This window comes from Mesitornis unicolor, unplaced genomic scaffold (assembly GCF_000695765.1).
Source record: "Mesitornis unicolor isolate BGI_N332 unplaced genomic scaffold, ASM69576v1 scaffold999, whole genome shotgun sequence".
Classification (NCBI taxonomy): Eukaryota; Metazoa; Chordata; class Aves; order Mesitornithiformes; family Mesitornithidae; genus Mesitornis; species Mesitornis unicolor.
This window is the reverse complement of record NW_010204998.1, coordinates 10,752-29,231: the sequence shown is the minus strand read 5'-3', so window position 1 is coordinate 29,231 and position 18,480 is coordinate 10,752. Positions and strand designations below refer to the sequence as shown.

The window sequence follows — 18,480 nt, the reverse complement described above, 5'->3', positions numbered from 1 at the left end:
TAGCTTTTCTATCTATGAAATATTTATAACCCACCAGCCATTCCAGTAGTTCAGCAGCTAGGAAGCTCATCGTTTCCGCAGTTCAGTTTTCTCTGTTGCTTTGGCCCAGTGACTGGGTTCCCTCGTTATTTGCATCAACAACAGTACTTCTGATAACGGCATTCTGGATCGTGTTGATTTCGGAACAAATTCAGGCTTTGTGTGACTTTTCTGAGAGAGGGAGGGTGAGAAGCTCGCAGCTCCTGTTGAGTTACTGGGTACCTGGCAGGTTTTTCATTGTTCTTTCTACCATGGATGATTTAGAGGGGGGGAAAAACCAAACCAAACAACCCCACAGCCAAAATCATGGCCTTCATTACGCTTCATGCTTACTTTTGGCTGGGATGAGGGGATTAGCTGCAGCTAAAGGCATTGGTCCGTGAGAACATGTATTGTTTGAGTATGTCACGGGGCAAGTGGTAAGGCTATTAAAATGTATGGATTTATGGTCCTGGCAGTTTTGGGGTGGGGAAGGATGTTTGAAAAGTATACTGTACAAATTTGTTCTGGTATTACTGTGGAGCTACTGTTTCCGTTCTTAATGACTATTTGCTAGTCACAATGTGGGGAAAATCAGTTTTAAAAGGACAGCGAGGAAAATGAAACTGTGTGTCTAGAACTGCTCTATAGGTGATGTCTGATCACCGGTGTGCCATAGGTTGTTTCGTTGAAATGACAGAGCAGCTGTCAGTCCAAGCAGAGAGGCCTCTGCTCTATGATGCTGTGAGAAAAATTTCTGCCTCGAGCACAAAGTTTTTTGGGGAAAAGCAAGTAGAAATCTCCCAAGATAGTAAGAAAGTGCTGTAATCACTCAGGAAAGGTGTTAGATGGATAACATGTCATAAAGAGTTACTCTCATTTGTTGAAGAAGCTCTTATGCTCAAATTAGCTTGTAGATGGGCATATCACAGAAGGTGCCTTTTGAGATTTGAGTGTGACTGCAATTGATTGTAGGAAAATGAAGTAACACTAAACAGCCTCTGTTTCTGAAGAGCAAACATTTTGAAATAAAAAGCTCTATTTGCAAAAAATATGGATAGAAATCTTTCATTTAAGAGAAGGAGACCTGTTTTGACAAAGAGGGATCTGTTATGATGAGAAGTTGACATTGGAAGCATGGATGGAAAGGAAAAAAAATGTGTAGTTAGCAATGAGGTTTTGTAACTAGCAAAGGGCTGATACACTTATGTGGCTGGGCTTGTTTTCATTGTAGCAAAATTTGGGGTAAATCTTGGGAATCTGCACTGGTCCTCACAGGATGCTGAGGAAGAGCACTGGCTGCTGCACAATGACGGTGCTTGCATGGGCAGAAGTATCTAAATGAAGGAAGAGTGGAAGGGAATAGAGATCATTCAATTGAGTTGTAAGCTGTTGAATATACAGTGATCACTGCAGCAAATACGATGAGCAGAAACACAGCATTGAGAGCAAAACAAAATGACCTGGGTACTGCAAGTCATCCTTCAAAAGCTAGTTAGGTCATTTACCAAGTATCTGATGACAGCCTCAGCAGGTCAGGACAAAGTGAGGAAAGACCACAGAGGCAGACTCATGTTACATAGTTGAAGTCACAAAGGAACTACGAGTTAAAAGGAGAAGAGATGAAGTGCAGTTGTCTTTCATGGTTTCAGAGTTGAGGAAACGGACTGCTTTATGGTAGCAAGTCCTTTTTCTTGGTTAGGCTTTCCTTCTCCTGAATATGCAACTCCAGTTGTGCACGACTGTTTTTTATAGAGGCTGATTTTAGTTGGTGACTGCTGTGTGATTACTAGCTTGTAAATGATAGCTTTACTAGCTTGTAGATGATAGCTTTTAAGTATTTGTTATTGAAAAGGGGACTGAAGGGTTCGACTTCCGGCTTGCAAGTCAAATTCTGTATGATTGCCATCAGCTACTGGGAAGTGGGGAAAATTTAAAGCCAGTGTGAAAACCTTTACCTTCAAACTTGTATCTTAAATGTGGGGAGAGGGTATATTTTGGATCCAGAGAAAGAAGTGGTGATGAAAAGGAGTGTTCAGTGTTTTGTGTCAGTGCTCACTGGCTGCAGTTTATTCTAGAGAGCAACAGTGGAACAGGTTTGGCAATGGGGGGCACTGAGGAGTGGAGCAGCACTTGTGCAGGTGGTCTGAAACTCAGTAAAACTGCAAATTAAACAACTACTGAAATGGCTATGTTAACTCCTGTGATTTAAAGCAAATATTGTTTAAGTTAGTAAATGATACACTGAAAATCTGGGCTGCTGGGACTGTACTGTGAATTTCCCCAGATTTCCTTTGTCACGGTGGACGACCGATTCCACTCTTGGTGTCACAGGCAACTGAGACTTAATTAACACTTGGAAATTGCTTTGAGATCTTTGGGTGAAAAGCGATGGAGTTCTAATGATGTTTGATTAAATGCAAAGAAAAGCTTTCCTCAGAGAATGACTAGAGTTTGAACTTCTATCACAAGGAATCGTTTTCTGCTCCAGAGATGGGTGTGTTTTGATCGGCGTTCTTGTCCTGAGTGACAGTGACTGGTCTGGTAGCGGAGACAAACAGACAAGGAGCAGCATTTGTGCTGTGTGCCACATTGGTATAAAAAGCCTCCATCCCAGTAAATGAGCAGGACCTTAGCTTACTTGGTACATTAAGCCTTACATCAGGGCAAGCCCCCTAGTAGAACCTTTAGGGGTGTTCACTAAACCAGTTCCTATTGCACATGTGCCACTGGGTGCTACTTACACTGGTCAAGAAAATGGATTTAAAACCACTTGGAAGGTATTTTTTAATATTAAGCTAGGAATAAAGAACAACTTCCTGATCCTCTTGCTATAAACGAGACTATCCTCTTGTTCTTCAATGTTGAGTCAATGTGGAGTGCCTTGCCAGTGGGGAGGAAGGCTCTGCAAATGTCAGCCTTTCTTCTCACGTTATGTGGCCATGTATCGAGGCATCTTTGGCTCAAGTAAGGCACAGGTCAAAAGGGCTGGGGAGGCTGCTGTGGACTTGTCAGTGCTAGCCTCCCACTGTTGCTGCCTTCAGGTGAAGCTCAGAAGAAACATCAGTTTTGGCTGGTGGTTTATGCTCTTTTTCTCTTGCAGCTGCACCTGGGAGAAGGCACTGATCAGACACGTAAATCCAGGATGATCTGTCTCCTGTGCCCGGTGCTGATCGGAAATGGGGAGTGTGGTATTGATTAAGAGTGAGTTGTGTAACAGAGCTGTTGTTTGTGGAGAATCGGACACGGTGCGCAGATGAAGCTGGGAAGGACTTTCTTCTGTCCTCTGTGGTCCAGAGGGATCTGAGACCTTTTTAAAGGCATTGGCTCTCCCTACCCCTGCATGTAATTCATGACAGGGTCACCTGGGCATTTCTCCACTACTTACCTTTCCTGTGGCTCTGTGTGGTGATACACATTTTCTGTTCTGTGGGCACAGGGAGGAAGATCCTTGGCTATTCTAAGGAAGGAGCTTTGATGGGAGAAAGAGAAGCCTAATGTTTGTGTACGCAGTTGATTAATTTAAGGTTACAAGGTGCCAAAACATCTTCTCAAGTGATCTGCCAGATACGATCCATAACTTCAAGCAACATGTAAACAAAATTTATTTCTGACAGTCTCGTAAAATTCTGTCCAAACAGGATTAGCTTTCCTTTCAATAGTGATTAGAAAAAAAAGGGAAAAGAAAAAAACCCAAAGCACTTAAGGCTATTACTACAAAAGATCGAGCTTCAGTGAGTAAATACTTGTAAGAATTTTGCAAGGATGAGTGAAGACTATATAGATAACAAACCAGTTGCTAGTACTTTCAGCATCTGGTGCCTAATAACTCAAGACTCTTTTTGTGGCTGCTGCTCTGGGAAGCAGCTCCTTGATGGTGTTCAGGATCTGCCTTCACACTGCCAGAACTCAAGAGGTCACCTATGAAACTCCAGCAGTACTGGTACAAGAACCAGCTTCTTCCCGTTGCTTCTTTCAGACCATCCTTCCCAACAGTTGTCACTGCGATGGTAGAACCTGTTGTGTTTCTGTATTTTAATACTATTAATGGAGAAGTAGTTTGACTAAAAGTAGCCTTTGTAGTTTAAATAGAAGGGCTATTTCTGTAATTTATTTGCAAACACAGATTTTCTACTTAGTATATATTTATTCTAAAAAAGGAAAGCCTGTCCACTTTCAGATCAATAGTTGGTGGAAGGCAAGTAGAGAAGTTGGAAGGTTAAAGAAGAACTGGTTTGTGACCTTTTTTGTTTTTTTAAAAGAAAAAAAGGGCAGACAAATAAAACAAAAGCTGCTTTTCTGGGGAGCAGAACAAGCTGCAGGGGACGAGGGAGGAGGGTGCTGAGGTGATAAGTCAAAATTCTAAGTTTCCAGTTTTACATAAACTTAATTCACATTAGCAGGAGCACCTTGTGAAATGAGAGATTAAAAAGCAAAATGAAATTATATTTCTGGGAGAACAGGACCTGTGGAGAGTGGTGCACACCAGATCCTGCTGAGGATAACCTGGCAACCTTGATCACCCTCCAATCTGAAAAGGCATTTGGCATCACAGGAGTGAGACGAGATGTGAATGCTGAAACACCTGCAAATCAGGCTCAAGGAGCAATCAAAGTGTGATAAACATTAATTAGTATAATACCCAAACCCTTAATGGAGGAAGGAACGTTGATTACACTGTCTCACTTGGGATTTCTTTCTGTCAGAGTTGGTATATGATGACAGTTTCTGATTACACTTACTCAGACGTGAAGTAAGACTTTAGAAACTGCTTGACTATGAAGGAGAAATGAGAGTAGAAAGCAAACAAGTTGATCTTTCTTAGAGTGCTTGAACGTGTTTGGCTTTTTATAAAAGCGTGCATTTTTGCTTTTTCCTTTCAAACTTTTGTGGTAAACTGGCTTCGAATGCTTCCTTGGATTGCTGTAAACTGTGAATGTCTTAGCAGCCTTGCCTTGGCGCTCTTCCTGTGTGACCTAGTCTAGGTGATCCTGCTCTGGCAGGGGGGTTGGACTGGATGATCTTTCAAGGTCCCTTCCAACTCCTTATATTCTGTGATTCTCTCCACCTTGTTCCTGTGATGCTGGCAGCTGCTGGGGCAAAGGCACCGCATGGGAGCGAGGAGAGTGGGGCTTGGGCTTCTTGCTGTTCATTTCTGCCTGTGCTGGTTGTGGCTGCTGAGCTCGGAGCTGGCCCACTTCAGGGTGTAGGAGCACCCATCTGCAGCAAGGCTGTTTGTGGAGCACACTGTAGAGCCACATAAAACACCGGCTTTTGCGAGCCAGCCAGAGCACACTGAGATACTCCAGCCTGACTCTAGCCTGCTTCAGTCCAGTGCATTGTCCACCAGAGCCCTGAGTTTTGAGTACCAGGGGGTGATGCACTGATGTTTCCCCATCACTTCAGCAGCCTGAGGAGCTATATAAGCCTGTGGCCTTTTTTCAAGAAGATTCTTAGACACATTAAAACTTGAAAGAGTTTGAAATTTTCTTCTTTTCCACAGCATACAAGTAGCAGAGAGCAGTGATGTGCCTCTGGTTCCCAGGAAAGAAGTGGGTGAGGAAGGGGCTCGATAGCCTGAGAAGAAAGGTGGACATGTAGTTCCCTCAGCACCACCACCTGATGCTGTGTTATAATGGGATGATGTCTCCCCTCCCCTGGAAGGGTGTGTGTCCTCACCTCACCAGTGGTTCTCTCGCTTCTGGAAACCTGCTGAAACTTGTCCTAAAGGTTTAGTGGTGTCTTATCCATCAGTAGTGGTATCATGGCAGTTCTGGCACTGGTGCTGCAGAAGGATGAATGGCAGCCAGCGCTGTTACCTTCCCTTGATACCCTGCTGCAGCACCAGCCGCTTGGAGAGTCTGAGGATGTCGTAAAATACAAGAACCCTAAACTCTGTCCCTTCTAATTCATGCCTCCTGTAGTAAGGGAGGAATTTAATAAAAGCATGCTTTGTTGAAAAAAAAGCAGCTTGACTTTCAGGCAAAGAGCCAAGCTTTTATAGAACAAATTTACCCTATGTACCCTGAAGTTTAGAAGAGCACTGCCAAGCATCGCCCTGCTATCTCTCAGGGCTGGGAGGAGACCAGAGGCCTGACTTGCTGTGATGTGTGCAGTCCTCATTTAAGGAAAAAGTCATTTAATACTTCAGCTGACTTATCCTCCCATGCAAGTTCATTTCTCATTCTGCTCCATAATGTTCTTTCTCCTTGGTTGATCGCTTACTTTTGTACTTCAGACATGAAATTGAAGTTCTTTGGTATTCTAGAGAGGTTTGCTCTCAGTCTCTGCTGCCTCACTTTTCTTGTTCACCTTGTTGAGGAGCTCACCTCTTCTCTCTCTCACTTCCCAAGTTTTGTCATTTCTGTCACTTTTGGGTGATGTGTACATGGACAGCAAAGGTTCTCCTGCTGCTGTGATGCTTCCTTCCAGCTGACTTTTGTCTTGCTCAGCTGCCTTTCTGGGAATCTGTCAGCCTGTCTTTAAACCACCTCCGATTTTAAACTTTTTTCTGTTGCTGTCTGATCCCTAGCAAATACAGGTGATAAAAATCACAGTTCTTTTTTGGCATTATGGAGTGCTTGGAGACCTTCAAAGAAATATAGTAGTATTGCTGGTGCTGACAGCTGGCAAGGCACTGTCCAGTGTCCTGGATGCCAGATTCCCAATGACTCAAGTCTTTTTCCTATGGAAAAAATCTCTTAAGAAAACAGTAATTTTTCCCCCATAGGCAGACACAGTCACAGCAGAAGAGGTCCTTTAGTAGCTGTCTGAATGTGAGATTTATCAGAGGAGTTATAAAGAAAAAACGGGAAGCAATCTGCTCCATGGCTGCAAATGGGACAGAGGATACAGGGCCAGCGAGGGAGGTGGTCTGGTGGGAGGAAGTATTCCTGGGACCTGCAGTGGGTGTTGGAGAGGGTTGCCTCTAAATTGGAGAGGAGCTCAGGGCAGCAGGATGAGGGCTTTAGGAGAAAGGAGAAATAAGATCTAAGTTAGGGGTGAGCTGCAGAGGGCTTGACTGCAAAAAGATTTCAGAGGGAGAAGAGAATGTGAAAGCTTGAATCAAAGCAGCTGAAAGATTGGCTTTAATATCTGCTTAGATCAAAAATAAGTCTGTATGGATTAAGAGATAATCTACTAGATAGATTTAATCTGCCATGTGTATTACTTCCCCAAAGAAAAGCACTGGGAGGGGTTGGTTTGGCTCAGTGCCCGGGATTTGAAGGGCAGGTGATGTTTTCTCCTCTCTTCCGCGGGCCCCCTTTTCGCTCATCCCGAATCGTGCATCCTGCCCAAAGGAAGGGGCTATTGCTGCTTCTTTGCAACTCCAAAGTCACATTGGATCTAACGAAAGGGGTTTCTCAAGCAGAAAAGAGCACCGAGAGCAAAATAACACAGCAATGACTAATAGAATAGGCGCAGGGTATGCTCAGATGCTGATGGGTTTTTGGCTGTCTGAGTGCAGGGTTCTGAGGGGCAGTAATGGGCCATTTTATTAACACTTAGCCCTCCTGTCACGATTGCAATTGCCTTTCAAACAAATGCCACTCAGTAACACACTCCTTAAATGGAGGCTGAGGTCTGAATGCCACTTTATTTCAAACATTTTGCCCCTGAAACCCTCTCTGTCCCTTCCTGTTTCCTTTCTTGACAAACACCAGATTGGCTCCTTGAAGTAAGTTCAGTTTTCGCAGAGGTAGAAATACTAAAGTTGCTGGGGGACACTTGAACATGAGGGGTTTTTTCCAGTATTGATATGGCATATTGTCTTTTTTAGCTGACACATGCAACTGTGTCTTGAACCGTACATGCATAGCAGTCATGCACTTTTAGGAGCCTGTACATGTGATGGAATTTGGATTAGTTGGATTGAGGAGGTTTAATCATTTTTTTCCGTTATCTTGCTCAGCAACAAATAAATTAATTCTGTAGACTGGTGTGTGTTCCTTCTGTGTTGTGGGCCTGCATCTGTACCACCTCAGGTGAAGGTTTTTGGCAGATCTCCTAAGGTCAAAGGGATTTGGGCTGTCAAATCCTGAAGTAGTAAATTGCAGGAGAAGGTACAGGGTGCCTCAGAGAGGAGCCATCATGGTTTGAAACACCTGAGCAGGCACTGGAAAACTTCCCCAGCTTGTGCTGGGAGCGGGTTGTCTGCCTGATAATGTCCTTTATGGATTTACATGCAAATGTAATCTGTCTTGGTTATATTTGGTGGGCCACGGGGATGGATGCAGCTATAGATGCCTTCCCTCTTTCCCCTCTGGATGCACCATTGCGGTTGGAGGTAGGGCAGTAGAATTGCCAGTTGCCCTCTAGTTTTAGGGATGCTTCCTTTTTCAGAGAGGTTCCAGCAACCCTTAAATGAGAAAGATTTCCACAGTGCTGTGGGCTGAGAGGGGCTTTGCTTTCCGTTCTTCCCCTGATGCTGTCCATGCGCTGTGGGAGGTGTTAGCACTCTAGCACCAGGAAGCAACTTTGTAATAGCCAGCGCACTGCCTGGGTTTGGTGGGGGTGTAAAGGGTGTTGTGGCACCGTTCCTCTCCTAAACCGGGTGTCTTGGATGATGAGTGTTAAACTGGGAAGTGGTTATGGGTGAAAGGTAACTGGGATTCCTCAAAAACTCCTTTGCTTTTTACCAGACAGAGTGGGTGTGGGAAAGGGAGAGGAAGAGGTTGATACCTGGTGAAGCACTGGGGTAGGAAAGGGGGTGAGGGGAGTTTGATTACTGTACTCAACCCACACTCATTCATGGAGCGGGAGGGAGGAGAACAGTTACTGGTTTCCAGGCCTGAGCTCACATAATTACTTGTTTAACATCTTCTCTGAGAAAGGAGTATGCGCCTGGTCAGCCCCAGAGGGTTGTTTCTGGGAGGCAGCAGGGTACTGGCTAAAAGGCAGTTGATACCTTGCTTTTATTTGGAGCTTCAGGAAGGTTTTGTTGAGCTCTCCTAGGAAAAGGGTCTGCTCATAGGTGAGAGGGGAAAATGGCATCATTGGTTCTATGGAGAGAGGCAAAGCAGAAATAAATGGCCATTTTTTGTTCAGCTTTGAAGGAAGTAAAAATAGTCAGATGCCCCTAGGAGCAGTGCTGGAAACAGGGCCAATCAATACAATTATGAAACATCTAGAAAAGAGGTGAACTGTGAGGTGGGAAAATTTGCTGGGGAAAGCAGTTAGGGAAGACTTAGGTCCTTCAGAGGCATCTCACGCTTGAACAGAACAAGGCAATGGGACAACCCTGTGACACATGAAATTTGCTGCAGACAGGTGGTAGGAAATGCACGCTGAAAGGAACAACAGAAACTACTCTGAGAACCTATCAAGTGTGTAAATGATGTGGACTTGCTCCACTGAGACAGAGGGAGGGTGTGGGAAGGAAATCATGAGCAGATTTGTACTTCATGTTGGTACAAAATACAAGCTGTTAGGCTGTATTTAAAATAAAAGGATGGGGAAATGGAGAATAATTCCAAGAGGGAGAATCTCATGAGGTTCTAGTTTTGCTCATCTCCCACTCCAAAAAGAATAAAGTAGAAACAGGCTGTGTGATTTCCTGCCATATGCATAAGGAGGGATTTTCATGCCTCCAAAAAGAGGGGAGCACAGCTATAAATGAATAGAAACACTTAAATCTGTTTTAGAAAGTGGGGGTCTTTTAGAATGATGCAAAGTAAACAGGATGCTTGTCCTTGCTGTTTTTTCGCTACTTCAGCGGTGGGGCTTTAGTTGAGTCCATTTCTCCACTGTAATAGGGAAAGTGCTGCACAGAGTGAAAATACTTGACAAGTTTGCTGCAGTTTGAGAATGGGAATCATGGATCACTGTTGATGTCAGATTTGTTACTGGAAGAAATTCTGCAGAGTGGAAAAAAAGCATGGGAGCTCTCAAAAGCAAAGAGAGCACTTTTGGTGAAATTTAAAGGCAATACTTGAGATTGATTTTTTTTTTTTTTTAACAGGCACAAAATGATCCGATGGAACTCGGTGCTACAAAACATCGCTGAAGTGCAGTGCTATCTCCTAATGGGTTGTACAGCCATAAAAATATTCTTTGCCGCTTTCATTAGAGGGGTGAAGGTTCAGAACAATTTTTGACTTTGGAGTGTGAAGCTAGGGAGATCCTGCTCTAGTTATGGATGGGGAAGGGAGGGCTCTTCTGAGAAGGTGACTCCTCCTGTAGCTGATGCCTGGTTCCGATGTCCCTCTTAGCCTCTGGTTGTGCCTGTGTGACAGTTCCTGCAGTGCAGTAGCGACTGCACGCCCCATGCTGGCAGTTTCAGTTGTGCCCCTGGCTGCAAGGTGCCTGCTCTAAGCTTTGTGGGAATGGAAAATGTCAATGTGATGAATGCAGAGGCGCTTAACCAGCGACCGCTATCCCCTGCTGCCACAGAGTGCTCTTCACCTCAGTCCCAAAGCATTTTGGTGCTGATCTAGTTATGCAAAAATTGTGCAAGTTAGTGTGCCTTATTGCTCCAGGTGAGGACCTAGTGTTGTTTAGCTGATTTGGAAACCAAATCACAAAGCTGTGAAGCGACACGGAAGAAGTCATGCAACAAACTGCTGGTATGGTAGAGGATGGGATAGGCCTTGCGAGTCTTGGTCTCTGTTCGTGAGCATGCGTTGCCTTTCATTTTTAGCAAGTCATTTTTATTAAAAATATGTTGGCTGTTGATGACTGGCCGTGGCTTTCTTGTCAGCAGAACCTGCAGAGAGGAATAGGGCTTGTGGCACTCTGGTGTCGCAAAAACCATGCAGTTCTCCATCTTTCTGTGCTGTGCATCAAACAGCCGCGGGAGCGCTATGCTGTGAGTCACGGACGAGACCTACCTTCATGTTGGAGTGCGTAAAGCTCTCGGTGGGACCGAGACACACATATCTCAACCAGCACTGCTTTGCCCTGTGAAACAGTCCAGTCCGCTGAGGTTCACATCCTTCCCTGAGGGTCTGGGCACTGGCTGCTGCCAAAAAATCTCTGGCTCTGGATTCTTCATCTTAAGAAAGGTGCTTGCCTCCTAGGATCTCTCAGCGGGTGGAGGCCAGCTGGGCACAGCTTCAGGCCATCGGTGAGAGAGTCACGCTCGCCCAAGCGAAGATTGAGAAGATAAAGGGCAGCAAGAAGGCCATTAAGGTAGTGAATTCAGTGAAGGCTGCATGGCCTCCCTTCCACCTTCTCTCTTTGCTCCTCATGTAGGCTCTGCAGTAGAATGGGTGATCAGCTGCTGCCCACTCACCTGTACGTGCCTTGCTGCTGATCAGGCTTGTGATGAGAGTCCCCTTGCTGACTCAGCCCATTGAGGATGTTGAGACCTGTGAGCCACACAGCTCCTGGCTTTATGAGACCTAAATAAGTTGCTGCCGCAGCTTCTCCCTGAGAAAGAGAAAGGGCGTGTGCTGAGCTAAGCCCAACATGCTCTCACTTCAGGCTCATAGACACTTTGGCTATTTGAATGAAAGCTGCTGTTTGTCTCCCCTTAGTGCATCTCATTGAGCTGTGTAAAACTAATTAAAGCCTTTATTTCCCCATTCTTCCTTCATTTAACAGAGTTTTTTCAAATTCCCATGGTGGAAGCCTATGATCTCCTAGTACTTATATATAGAGAGAAGTTCTGGCTCTTCCACTTCCTGAAGTGACAGCTCATGCATGTTTGGGTCTGTGCAGATACCCTGTTCTCTCCAAGACTGCCCATTCCCACTGGCAGCCCAGACTGTGTGCCTTGCTCTACTCCATGTCCTTTTGTAGTGTAGGATTGCCTGATGGTTGGGATGTTTTTCAGCTGATCAGATTTTTCAGATCTGTGTCACTCCACAGGTATTTTCCAGTGCCAAGTATCCAGCCCCTGAACGGCTGCAGGAGTACAGTTCAATTTTTGCTGGCGCAGAAGACCCAGCAAAACAGAAATGCCCAAGACATAAGATTCAGAGCAAACACCGAGTGCTGGATGAGAAAGCTCTGCAGGTAAGGAGGAGAACAGGCCTTGAGATGAGCAAGCAAAGAGAAGCTGGGAAGCTGTTAGGATCTTTGATGAAGTAAACAAGGGCTTTAGGTTATAAACTGGGAGCATCTTTCCAGCTTGGCTTGGTGGGGGTGTGTGAGGTCAGTCTGGGAAGCTTGCACAGCTGCTGGTTTGAGTGCAATGTCGGTGCAAGATCTTGGCGTGGTGGTTGAGTGCTCTGGTGGCTGTCAGGAATCCAGAGCAGATCCATCTCCTGAAACACCACAGTTTTCCGCAGTGGTGCTGGTGGGTGCTGCTGGCTGGACTTAAGACTTTGACTGTGCACAGCAGGGCAGCTGGGGTCAGGGTCATAGTGGCTTCAAAAATTGAAGCCTCTAATATGAGTGACGGTGAGAAAAGAAAGGTGAAAGTGTTTGTGAGTGTGTCAGGAGAAAAAGGAATTGTTAGAGCATTTTTCTGTCCCAGGAAAGCATCATGCTTGGGTATTGCCCTCCCTGGTTCCCAGCTAGGTTTTACATCCTGGAGGGGAAGATAATTTTGTTTCTCTGCATCTTTTGTTTGTGCTTTGCTTCTCCTTTGCCTTGTGTTCAGCTCCTGTAGGTTGCAAGCCCTTCAGAGAGGGGCTGGATTTCAGTACCCAGCACAGGTACCCAGCTTCTAGGTGTGCCCGTAACACAGATGTCTGTAGCTGGTGGTGTTGAAGGAGTCCTGAAGTATTGAGTTCCCTTTCAGCCTGTGGATTGAGGGGCAGAGAGGGGCTTCTTAGAGAGGTCTGAGAAGTGGTGGGTTTGGCAGGAAATGCTACCAGAGGAGCCCCCAGCAATTTGGGTCAACATCCCTGGGTTGGAAGGAGGGGAGGTAGAGTTGCTGTGTTTAAAGTTTAAAAGTTGCTGTGTATGCACTGTGCCAGAAGTAGCAGATGTGCTCTTCCTGGCAGGTTAGGGATCAACCTGACAACTTCCCTGCTTTCCACCCCTAAAGAGAGTTCCTTCCTCATCCTTGTGTGCCTTGGCCCAAAAATAAAGCTGCCACTGAATAATTTATCCCGCTAAACTTTCCTGAGTTTTAATGGAGTTGAGGCCTCACACAGTGAGGTAGTTATGAATATTTCAGCCAGGCCAGGGAAGCAGGGCTGCTGCCCGAATGGACAGCTGGCAAACTCGAGCAGGGTTCATGCTGCTTTCAAGCCCTTGCGGGCACCTGCTGCTGGGCAGCCAGGGGAGGTTGGTTATGGTTGTGCTGTGTGGCTGGTGGCCCCCTCCCATCAGAACATAGAGGGAGCAGAGGTGGGCAGTGAGTGGGCAGGGGAGGTGTTCTCCCACCCTGCAGGGCTGGTGCTGATGTGCAGCCCAGTGTGCAGGGAGAGGATCAAGCAGGGCATCAGCTGGTAAAAAGCAGTGTCCCACAAAGAGCAATTGCTGTGCCCGTCCACCTGGCCCGCTGGCTCCAGTGGGCTCTGCGTGCCTTTCCCCACCTGCAGTGCCACCTCTTCCCTGTCCCAGGTCTCTGTGCCATTGCCATGTTCTGCCCTTCATGACCCAGGCTACCATCACCACAGGTACTTTCTTGCAGGCCCCGTGGGATTGCTTGTATGTGTTCCTTCCCTCCTGTGACCCAGCTTTCAGTCCTCCCTTGGGGTTTTTGACCTGTCTCTGGCCTTGGTGACCCAAACTCATGCAGTGGGCTGCTGTCTCAGGCACACACCAGCTCCTGCAGCTCTTCTGTGGGGCGGGAAGAGGGTGCTGTGCTGGCGACTGGCCGCCAGCTGATGGATGGAGGGGCCTGTGCTGGGAGCAGCTGTGGTGCTGAGCAGGGGCTCGGTGCGGCCGAGCTCTGACCACGTTCTAGGGGGACAGGCCCTTCTTAGCCATAGCTGAGCATGGAGGCTGACGCGCCTTGCAGTAATGAAATGTGACAGAGAAAAGTCTAATGTTTGCATTTATGCCCTCCTCAATTATTCAGGGCTTTCAGCAGAGGCTTGCTGCCTGTTTTCACTTCTAATGAGGGCCTCTTTGCTGGGAGCAGTCACAGTGGCCTTTGCTAACTTCATTCACGCACACACATGCAAGCCCTACCAGGAAAGCAAGCTCTGCGTGTGTCAGTTTGGGGGTAAATGGTGGCAGCCTGTGCTCAACGCTTAGGGTTTGTGCTCTGGGGGGAGAGCAGCTGCGTTAGAAATGTGTGTGGTTCCACAGTCTATGGAAAAATGCCTGTTTTCCCCTCTACACCCCAAGCAAGTGAAAACTCGGCTGTTGAGAGGACACTGCTTAGGCTGGTAAGGTAAGCACTGATGGGTAAGGGTGCCAGAAACGGGGTCTTTCTGGTAAGCCTGCAAAGCCACTTGCTTTGCACAAGCTAAGCAGGGTTCAGTGGGGAGTTGGCTGCAGCCCCGTGGGGCTTCTTAGGTGGCGAGACCTGTGTCCAGGTGCTGCAGGTGCCCCTCAGAGGGCTGGAAAATGGGGCAGGAAATAAGGTCTGCCTGGTTTTGGGAAGAGGTCCAAGCAAAAGTTATGGTCCACTGCTGAAGTGACCTCGCAAGGCTTCAGAAATGTCAGTAACTTGGCACATCCTCCGAGTCCACCATGGGTGTGGGGAGACTAAACCAACTTTTTGGCTTTTGCTCATCTTCAAGAGCTTTCCTAGCTAGCCTCAGCATGCCATGGGCATGGGGGGAATGGGGTTTCTGGTGTACCACACCAGTTCCCTCTTGTGATAGCATGTGCTCAATTAAACTTAAGAACCAGAGTGTCTTTATATGTTTTTAACCATAGGCTTTTAGGAAGAAAACTGCCTAGAAATGCAGCGTCCTTAGGGGTGTGATGCTGCCAGGTGCCAAACACCAGGTTGGGGTGTTGCAGGATTCAGGCCCACCCAGTGACTTCAGTATATCGATGTTGCTGAACTTTGGTTTAATGTCCCAATAAGAAACCTAATTTTTAAATGGTATGTTAACTTGTGGAATTCACAGTTGCAGGGTAGTATTGATGGTATGTAGCTGTTCTAAATTTCAAGAGAGATCTTGGTACTTGAGTAAGACTAGCACTTTGGTGGCATTTAAATTGCAATGATTATGTAGGGCCTCACGTTTTGGAGTAATAGTCATGCTTACTGCTTTCATAACTGCCTTAGATGAGACGTATAAGTAAATGTAGGTAATGGTTGGTTTCTCACTCTGCCCTTAAAATGACGCACAATCTTCCAGTGTTAATGGAAATCTACAAAGAGAGAATTAAAAAAATAAATATATGACTTGAGGCCTAAGTGTGTGTGAACAGTTCTAGCAAAAATGTCAGTACTCCCTCATGCTTAAAAAATTCAACATTGGGAAATGAATATTAATAATCAGAAGAACCTTTGTTTCTGAATCTCTACTTCTACGGTCTCTAAATAACAATTTAGACATTTTTCCCTACTTGCTGCTGTAGAAATTCAAGATGTTTATTTTGGTGTATTTTTCACAAGTTGGAACGTGTTATTTTTGGGGGATGGGGAGGGTGAATTTAAATCCAAACCTCCCAGATCTTTTCTTACAGCATTTTATAGACTCAGAGCATCATACAAACTCTTAGTGGATTAGCTGGGCTGTGACTAAGCCATTTCCCAGGATTTCTGGCTACCAGATTCAAGCCTGAAATTTCAATCTATAGAAACTGCTTGTGTCGCTGAGATAGGGTCTTAAAACTGAACCAGCAGTGGTCTCCGTTTCCCCCATACAAGTCCAAAGAGGGAAGAAGGACTCGGAGAACGGGATGGAGCAGGGATGCTGGAAGGAGTGAGGCAGTAGGAAGCTGTGGATGGTATTTGAAGTGGTCATCTTCTGGTGACAGAAGAAAGCCACAGGAGTGTGGCCAGTTATATTTAACCTGACAAATCATCCTAGTTTCTCCTGATATGAGCACTTACCACCTCATAGCTGCCAGGCTGCTGCTTGTCCTACTTTGTGAAGAAAGAGCAGGACTTGTGAAGGGGCTGAGGAAAGGCATGGGGAGGGGCTTGGGGTGGAGGTTTGTCCATCCCACGCTGCCTTTGGGTTCAGGATCCTGAATTTTCCTCCCTCCACAGCAAAGCTGGCTGTGGGCACTGAGCTTCATCCCCCAGAGCATCTGGCAGCGGGCGCTGTCACGCCAGCTGAAACACTGGCCTGATCTGGGATGGCAATTCCTGTGCTCTATAAAAGTCAAGCAGTTCAGATGTAATAAGTCCTTTTCTAAAGGGAGCTCTATATATTATGCATGAAGTTTTAGAACCGAGAGAGAGGAGATTTCAGTTCATTAGAGTTGAAAACTCCTGCAAATCCCTCAGGCTTTGCAAAACCATCTGGCACACGTTCCACCCTGCGCACTCCCTTCTGCCTGATCTCTTGCCTAGTGCAGGCACTCTGCTTTTTCCTAACCTCTTTTTCCTTTGCCTTCCCTGCATACCCCACCGGTGGGATCACATCTCTTAGAACAGCAACTGAAGGCAGCAGAGGGGAGGTAATAGAGATGTTTGGGGGACTCTGCTTGCATGAAAATGTCTAGTGGTTGGAGACACTGTAAAAAATGCCTTTTAAAACTGCAGTGCTTGATCTCTGCCTCTGGCTATAGAGTCTGAGTGGTTGTTTTATTTTAGTGGATCCTTGCCACAGTAAAACCTGTTCAATAAGACATGCACCAAAAGCACATGCCATGAGTCTGAACTGCGGAGATTTGTCGTGAGTGTGGGGTTGCAATGTTGTCTATGAGTTTCCTTGCTCAAAGGGAGGTGGAGAGGGAGTAGTAGGGTTCCCAGTGGATCCAATGGTGCGGATTGCGGTGGCTGGGAAGAGCTGTCTCAGCAGCTGTGGTTTCAGCACCTTACCACCTGTTTTCTGTCTTCTTGCAGGAGAAACTCAAGTACTTCCCTGTGTGCTTGAGCACCAAAATTCACCAGGAGGATGATGCAGAAGAAGGCCTTGGCAGCCTCCCCAGGAACATCAGCTCCCTCAGTTCCCTGCTGCTCTTCAATACCACCGAGAACTTGTGAGAGCTGGAGCAGCACCGTGCTGCTCACCTGCCCCTGCTTGTCCTCAGAGGAGCTTTCTCTTCCCTGGGGGCAGCAGTAACTGCTTGCTTTCCTGGGGTTCTTACGTACCAGGCTTCTCTTAGGACAGGGTTTGGTACCTCTCTGTTGGTTTCCAGCTGACAACCGTTTCTTCCCCACTCTTTCCCTTGGCTGGAAGGAGTTGTTTTGCCTTCATGTGATTCTCCATTCACCTCCTTTCAACCAAGTTTTGCATTTCCCTTCCTCATTTTAGTTTTTCCTGCCATCTCCCTGTAATTTCTCTCCAGCCTTGAGAGCTGCTGTCACTCCTGCCCTTCTCTGCCCCTGTGCCAGTCTAGGTATTGCTCCTTCTCCTGATGATTCCTCACAGTAACACTTCACCACTCTCGCTGTTTTAATGTCTCCACTGCCTCCCTCACTGCAGTTCCCTTTCCTGTTGGGCTTTGCCTCAGAGTTCCTCCTTCTGCTTGTATTGAAGAGCTTCTTTAAGCTCTTCTTGAGCTTGCAGCTGCTGGACCTCCTTTTTCTTCTCCTGAGCTGTGGATTATTTCACCTCTTTGTCTTTTCTCCTGGACCTTGAGTGAGAAGTCAGCAGGAGAGACTGGTGTCCTGCTGTAGGATGGTTCCAGGCTGGGTGGTGGGAAGAGGAAAGCGTAATAATGCTGGCAGTGCAGCGGGGCTTTGCTTTAGGAGGAATGTGGAGGCTGTGCTAGCAGGGTGAGGAGCTGATCACCTCTTGGTTGGGGAGGGGTGAGGCAGGAAAATGGGGCTAAAAGAAAGAAACTGGGAGGCCCAACATGTTCCACCTTCATGAGTGAGTCGGGAGGTCTCCACCTCCAAGGCCTTCTTGGGTACACTGTTTCTTCTGGCCTTGGCCCTCAAGGTGGCATCACTGAAATACTTGTCCTCTGCCCTTAGGTACAAGAAGTATGTTTTCCTGGATCCTCTGGCTGGAGCAGTGACCAAAACCCATGTGGCTCTGGAAGCAGAGACAGAGGAGAAGCTCTTTGATGCTCCTCTCTCCATCACTAAAAGAGGACAGCTGGACCGACAGGTGAGATGCAGCTGTGAGGGTGCAGCTGCTTCACCTTCAGAGAATTGTGCTAAGCTTTCTGAGAGGAAAGGGCTTCTTTAGGGTGGAGAGCAGGTAGGAGAATGGCCCCACATGGGGCTGCAGAATGTCTCACTTAGAAGGATAAGACCTTGCCCATTTTTGTGTTTGAAGTCCTGGTGTGAGCTTGATGGGTGAGACAAAACCCTTGAACTTGGCAGGTGTTGGCTCTGCTCAAGCCTTTGCTGAGTGGTGTGAGTAGAGTAATGTGATATCCATTCACCTTGCTGCTAGACCTCAGTGCTGTAGAGGAATTTGGAGGCTCCATCACTTGATCACCCCCCGTTATGTTAACTCCTGAGCCTTGCGAGGAGTCTGAGGGTGAGGTGCCACTGCTACAAGGTGCGTGGGAGGAGGTCTGATCCCCATCATT

The 18,480-nt window shown here is 46.7% G+C and overlaps 1 protein-coding gene across 1 annotated transcript in view; it reads left to right on the top strand.

Moving 5' to 3' along the window:
* Positions 1-18,480, top strand: part of WASH1 (WAS protein family homolog 1) — a 30,840-nt gene that overhangs the window by 8,805 nt on the left and 3,555 nt on the right. Inside the window, 4 exon segments of the mRNA XM_010191211.1 lie at positions 11,037-11,148; positions 11,830-11,976; positions 16,838-16,974; positions 17,915-18,050. Of these exon segments, the coding sequence (XP_010189513.1) occupies positions 11,037-11,148; positions 11,830-11,976; positions 16,838-16,974; positions 17,915-18,050 (532 nt within the window).